Below are 7,271 nucleotides of genomic sequence, written 5' to 3'. Positions count from 1 at the left end.
TTAGACTTCAATTGACAACACAGACAGAAAAGAGAAAAGAACAAAGTGGTAAAAATTAGTGAATCAATAGATTAACAGACAAATTAGTTTCCTCTTTTCTCAGATAACATTTCTGTGGCTGTCAGCTAGAAACAATGTTTGACGAAGGTGCTTTGAGATGATGTCTCTGATTAAGAATGAGCAACCTCTTTAGAAGTTTGTGTGCAAACACGGAAAAGTTTCTGTGTGTGTGCATGAAAGCTGGCCACAGGTTTGTTTGGGAGAGAATGGACAGAAATGTACAGTACGGTAACCTTACAATATGCACAGATCTGGTTAGTCTGTTTATATTTTAGTCTGTTTTTTGTTTTTGTTTTTTTGAAACTGTCTCACGTCGATTGAAATAATCTTTCCTGTGTTACCTGATGTGACAGGGTTCGTGACTTGATGTGCCACAATCCAACCACAGGCTATCTGTTCCCTCGTGATGTTCACTTATCACTGACACAACACCACAGATAAATATTCATCTTAATATGACTCACTTGTGCAACATGCTGCTTAAACCATCCGTCACAAACACCACAGAGCTGTGTGTGATGCTGCAAAAGGCGAAGGTCTCATGATGTAGAATTTCCATCACACAGACAGGCGGATGCAGCTGCCACAGGATGGCAGTGTTCAGCAGATGTGAAAATGACACCACACACACCCTTCACACAGACAATGTGTACAGCTCTGAGTCTGTGTCTGTCACTTTGGGATACGTTAGAACCGCAAAGTGTGAAAGTCTATGGGCCTATACAGACTCCCTGAGAATCCTTGAAACGGATCCAGCAGAGCCAGGAGCGGGATGGCAATAAGAACTGTTAGTACTGCGAGTCTGGCAGCGTGTAGCATAATGATGAATCGCTTTCTCTGTAAACGGATGAGTAATGCTGTGGCTTCGTAGTCAGAAACTGCACTTTCTGAATCAGTACTCGCTAAAACTGACACACGGTTGTCACCCTTGTGTACACAAACCCAAAAAAGAAAAAAAAAACACACACACTTGAGGATCGTGAACCTTTCAGTATGTCTCATGGAGAGCTGTGTGTGACTTACTGTTGAGAACTTCATGTTCCCATACTGAGAGGTGAGCGCTTGCCCTGCTCCTCCACTGTGGCCTTGTGCGTCTGTCTTTTTGCTCTAACAGGATTGCGTAACATAAAACATGAGGGGGAGCACTTGTGAAGTCCATTGGCTGGACACAGGGTCCAGCTTCCTTATAGACCACTAAAATGTTGGTAATCTTTAACATTTCAATAGGAAATATTTAAAAGTTAAAGACTAAACATTTAAAAAGCCTTTAAGCCCACAGACCTTTTGCTTGGCAGAGGGTGCGTTGCTCATTAACACTTAAAAGGCCTCAGTGTTTCCTGTTAAAAATGTCATCTCAAGGTCCATTTAGTAACTTTTGATTATGACATACGATCTTCATCAGGAAAGTAGTTGTAAAGGAGCCCTCATCTGTTTCCAGAGACCTCCATTATTATTTTCCTTTGGACCTCCATCCTCTTATTGATTAGAGAGAGATGTGATGTGTACACATTTAATTCATTTCTTAATTAATTTTAATTTCTCACTATGTCATGAGATAGTTCAGAAACCTGGACAAGGTGTTCACAGTTTATGCAGTTTTCATAAAACTGTTATTAGGTCTTTATCCAAATTTGTGAAAATAAATACACTGTTAACATGTGCAGACCATAACCAGGATACATGTAGCAACTTAATTTTTTATAGATTAATGCCATCAAAACAAGACATCAGACCTGATTCTCACATTTACTGCACTGATTGCTGTAACTGCTACACAACGCAGCAGTGTCTTTTATTGTGAAACGTAGCCCACAGTGGGAGGATCAGTGCAAGGCCAGGCTCACCTCTCTTTGCGCTTGGATTCCTGCATGTGTGAGACACAGCCTGCACCGGCCCGCTGTCACCTCGCACCTCTCGGTCAGTTGTTTGTGTTTGGAAGCGTGTTAACTGACAGTCATGGCCAAAGTCTCGGGGCAGCGTTCGTACCTGGTTCTGGAGAACTACATTGGAGGAAAATTCATCCCCTGTCGGAATCACATCGACTCCCACGACCCGTCCACTGGAGAGGTCTACTGCAAAGTGCCTGACAGTGGCAAACAGGAGGTGAGACATCCTCACACAGATATTATATTGTTTTTCGTGTCCTGCACCATGCATTTGTGTTTTTTCAGGAGTGCATTGAACTTACAGCCATGTTACTGTCCTTCACTGATAGCAGTTAAACTGACACTGAAATTTTGTGCAATATTTGTGTTCCTTTGATTTTGTTAACTCTTTCAAATAACCATTAAAAGTGTAGGGTTTCAATCCTATTGTGTGCACATTCAGCAAGCTCTTATTTAAATCAGCCTTTGAATGAAGAAGTTGTTGAAACGGTCTAAAGGAAATTAACTTGCACAATATCCTTGCTGAATATAGGTGCAAGTTTTGAAACAATTTCAGACAGAAGCACCTTTGCTCTTTACAGAGTCAACAGTCTAGTAATCATTAAACACACTCTAAACCTTCACGTTTACTTTACTGTGTTAAGATTATAGAGTAAATATGTAATAAGCAGCGTTATTGCTGTACTTTGTCAAAGATTTCAGCCAATGTGATTTACACACATATTCCTGCAGTATATTAAATGTCTCTGTAAGTCCTGAGCACAGGTTAGATGTGAGTTTGCGCAAATAGTGTGTTTGTGTATTGTTGTTTCATCAGGTGTTTCAAAGATCCATAAAGTTGAGGTGTCCTGTCAGCTTTTATCATTAGAAGGCTTTTTAATGGCCTTAATCCCAGGTTTATCTTGAGAGCCCTTAACCCCCCAAAATTGGGAACTAGTTGTGTAGTGTAATGCAACACACACACCATCCAGTAATAATAATCTACCTGTGCATGACTCCCTGCAGGTGGATGCAGCGGTGGCAGCAGCTACTGAGGCCTTCCCTGACTGGTCGGCCCGCAGCCCGCAGGAGCGAGCGCAGGTCCTCAACAAGCTGGCCGACCTGATCGAAGCCAACCTGGACGAGTTCGCCCAGGCCGAGTCCAGAGACCAAGGTGCGTTACGGACTCAGATAATTTCAGATAATCAATCAGGTGGAATTAAGAAAGTGGGTCATAACTGGCATGTTTTCAGTTTCAGCAAGCTGATATCAAGTAGCATCTAGAAAACAGTGGATGTAGTTTCTTTTGGAGATTATTCACCAATGACAGGCCACAACACAAAAGCAAGAGAACAGTTATACTCTTGATTTTTATATTTCTACAGTAGGCCCTTACTGAACTAATACTGAGGAGAAAGTGTTGCTCTGGGGCTGGAGCTGGAGGGAATGAGGGTCATGACATTGGGTGAAAGGGCTAAGCAAAGTTCACAGTTGTCTGTGTATCACATTTATGCTCAGTCTTGTCTGCTAAATTGACCTTTGACCTGATGGAAGCAGAGTCATCATCCAAAATATAAAGGGATCATACCCTGGGGAACATGGCTGCTCATTCAATTTCATGGTGTTTTGGACTGTTGGTATTAATGGCCTTTTGCTGACACAAGATGAGGGTGAAGAGTTTCTGAGCAACATTAGGGAATTATTCTGTAATACATTTGATTTTGTAGATAATTTCATCATGGCAAGTCTGGGTAAAAGGAACATTTAGAACTGATGCTTGTTGTAGAATAACAAACAGTATTTGCTCACTGTTTTTGTTTCTGATATGTTGTTTTTCTTTCCACTAATATATAAGCAAGTTCTCGATTTTCCTTTGCTGTACATCACTTTGACATTCTTGGCGTGTGTTGCAGGTAAAACGGTGACATTTGCACGGACTGTGGACATTCCCCGGTCGGCGTACAACTTCCGCTTCTTTGCGTCATCGATTCTCCACCACACCACTGACTGCAGCCAGATGGACCACATGGGCTGCATCAACTACACCATCCGCTGTCCAGTGGGAGTGGGTGAGAGCTCAGTGCATTCACATTGTTTACAACCTGAAAATGTCATATTTGTGTTTCGTGTGTTTTTGAATTGTGTTGTTGTGGTTTGTGTGCAGCCGGTCTGATCAGCCCCTGGAATCTCCCCCTGTACCTGCTGACGTGGAAGATTGCACCTGCAATCGCTACAGGGAACACGGTGGTGGCCAAACCCAGTGAGATGACCTCTGTGACAGCCTGGATGATGTGCAAGTTGATGCAGCAAGCTGGTAGGACTGCAACACCCACAATGCAACAGCAATGGATTCACATATACAGAAGTTACTGAGATTTTCTGATTCATTTCTTTACATAAACATAATATGAAGATGCTAAATTTGACATATCTCATAATTCAGTCTCTGCATACTATCAAAACTCATTTTGAAGTTTTTAAATACTTTTATTTCTATACTATTACCTCTGTTAACATGTTATATGAAATTAATAATACATACCTATCTGCCTTTGTCTCTGCAGGTGTTCCTCCAGGAGTAGTCAACATTATATTTGGTACTGGTCCAAAGGCAGGCGACGCCCTTGTTGGCCATCCTGACATCCCATTGATCTCCTTCACTGGCTCCACAGCAACTGCCCAGCGCATCACAGAGCGGAGCGCCCCCTACTGTAAGAAGCTCTCACTGGAGCTGGGGGGTAAAAACCCTGCCGTTATCTTTGCTGATGCAGACCTGGATCAGTGCATTGAGACCACGGTTCGCTCCAGCTTCTCCAATCAGGTGAGAAAAGAGTATTACATTCTAATAATCAAGACTTCTATGAGTCCAACCTAGCCTTAAATAATCCTGTTGCTAGTAGTAAAAAACTGGTATGTTGTAATTTGATTATACATTTTTGGTTGCCATATTTTCTCACCATGATTATTATTATTCACATTTTTTTCAATGATTTTCACATTGTACACTAGAATACAATGCATTTTCTCACCATGATAAATGAGACGATTTATACTGCCTCCATGGTGAACATAAAGCTACTGTTTTGTTTTGTGCTTTAAGGTTAGGGTCCTTACTGTATGTGTGTTCCATATTTCTCACACACAGGAAACACAGAAACATGGTAGCTATTTGATCTGTCTGTTACATAACATTATCAGACACTTTCTAAACTTATTTTCGAAAGTGCTACATGAACAAATATTGTTTTTATGCAGATTACTCTTGTCAGTAAAAATGTAGGCTAATATCTTTATTACTGTTCACATGCAGTGACACCATGTGTCCACACGGGGGAGCTCAAAGCCCATCTTTTCATGAGGTGCCTCTCTCAGCAGCATCATCTTCATTTCATGTTTTCTGCTTCCAGGGAGAAATCTGTTTGTGCACCAGCAGGATTTATGTAGAGAGAAGTATCTACTCTCAGTTCCTGGACAAGTTTGTGGCTGCAGCTAGGAAGTGGAAGACTGGTGTACCCTCTGACCCCAGCAACAACAACGGCGCTCTCATCAGCAAAGAGCATTTGGAAAAGGTGGTTACAGAAACCGTTTCTCATTGAAAAAGGCTTGTTTTAAATACTCATATGCTTTGAATTGAAATCCCTCTTTGTTTTGATTCCCAGGTTCGAAGCTTTGTAGCACTCGCCAAATCCGAAGGTGGCATTATCCACTGTGGTGAGGGGGTTGACCAGCTGGACCTGCCTGCGCAAAACGCCTCCGGCTACTTCATGCCAGCCACCATTATCTCAGGCATATCTGACAGCTCCCGTGTCATACAGGAGGAGATCTTTGGCCCCGTCACCTGCGTCAGCCCCTTTGACACGGAGGATGAAGCTGTTTCCAAAGGTAACGGCGTGCGGTACGGCCTTGCGGCGACCGTGTGGTCCAGAGATGTGGGGAAGATTCACAGGGTGGCCAAGCGGTTACAGGCAGGTTTAGTCTGGACCAACTGCTGGCTGGTGAGAGATCTGAACCTGCCCTTCGGAGGGATGAAGAAATCTGGCGTGGGGAGGGAAGGGGGCAAAGATTCCTACCACTTCTTCACAGAGGTGAAGAGTATCACGATCAAACACTAAGGAAAGAGAGTCGCAAGTCTTGATCGGAGGAACACTTTCCTGTAAGAGGCCGGTACAGGGATGTGGGGAAAGTTTTGCAGTTTATCATGCCATTTATCATACGTCAGCAACCCAAACTCTTCCCACGCTCTCTTGGATTAGTGAAGCCTGTAATTAAGTAACATTTGTAAAATACAAAAGTCAGAGAAAATCACATTGCAACAATACAGATCAGTGACCTAGCAGAGATCCAAAAAGGTTTGTTGATATGTTAAACATTAGAAAATGATACCAAAAAACATTTTTCATTTCAAGTGAAACCTTATTTTCAACCCATTTCAAGAAAATAGGTCAAAACCACAATTCATGAATTTAAAGAAACAGAATCCAACAGTCCTTTCAAAGTTTATGCAGCAGGTTCATGTCTAGGTCAAGGCGTGACATGGCAATTCTGAAAAGAAGAAAAAGTAATGATATTAATAGGAAGGACAAATTAGTCATGAAGCAGGTTAACACAAGGAGAGCTATGATGCGATTCCAGAGCCCAACCCGAGAACAAAATAATTGCAGCTGCTTTTCATACCAAGTGTTTTGTAACACATATGTGTGTTGAGCTAAATTAAAACACTTTATATAAATCACACATGTGTTTTTTGTTTACTGGGTTAAGTCTGGGTTATGTCACTGACTGACAGCTGTGGAATGCAAAGACTCCTGATGTTGTCCTGACACAGTGTCAGTGAAAGATAGATGTAACAAGCAAACAGGCCTGCTGATGGATTAGTGTTCACTTTGAAAGCGAAGATTGACGTGTTCCTCAAAACACATTGTGCTTGTCGTGTCTCATGGCCCATTGCCGTTGTACAACAGGTCAAAGTCTGCTCTGTTATGTTTTTCATTTTGACGTCACACACAAACTTTACAGCATGTGGTCAAACATAAAAGGTTTAAATTGAGTTTCTGGCTGTTTGTTTTTTTTTTAATGTTTGACCCATTGACGCAAGAAAGCCAAGTAAATGTCAAAACGTCCCATGAGACGTGAGAATGTGAGAAAGCTGAGTGAACTGGATGACCGTCTGAAACATCTGCTGTGAAAATACCTGAGTGTTTAACTGTCTAGCTTTCAAGTGAAGGAATGAACACAAACAATGACAAAACTAACACATTACTGTTTTGCGAATGTAATGTTCAACCAGTTCACCTTTAAGTGTGTCAAGCATACTCATTTTGTAGAGTACATTACCACTAAGCCTTT

The 7,271-nt window shown here is 41.9% G+C and overlaps 1 protein-coding gene across 1 annotated transcript; it reads left to right on the top strand.

Annotated features, from left to right (window-relative positions):
• Nucleotides 1–1,888: 1,888 nt before the first annotated feature.
• aldh8a1 (aldehyde dehydrogenase 8 family, member A1) lies at nt 1,889–6,972 on the top strand. Its single transcript, XM_084001188.1, has 7 exons — nt 1,889–2,163; nt 2,952–3,099; nt 3,839–3,994; nt 4,090–4,239; nt 4,490–4,746; nt 5,333–5,494; nt 5,585–6,972. The coding sequence occupies exons 1-7, from the start codon at nt 2,017–2,019 to the stop codon at nt 6,035–6,037; spliced, it is 1,473 nt and encodes a 490-aa protein (XP_083857314.1). The 5' UTR covers nt 1,889–2,016; the 3' UTR covers nt 6,038–6,972.
• Nucleotides 6,973–7,271: the final 299 nt, after the last annotated feature.

The sequence above is a fragment of the Trachurus trachurus genome (genome assembly GCF_905171665.1).
Source record: "Trachurus trachurus genome assembly, chromosome: 24".
Lineage (NCBI taxonomy): Eukaryota > Metazoa > Chordata > Actinopteri > Carangiformes > Carangidae > Trachurus > Trachurus trachurus.
The sequence above is the reverse complement of the archived record's forward strand: the minus strand, read 5'-3'. Positions and strand labels throughout refer to the sequence as shown.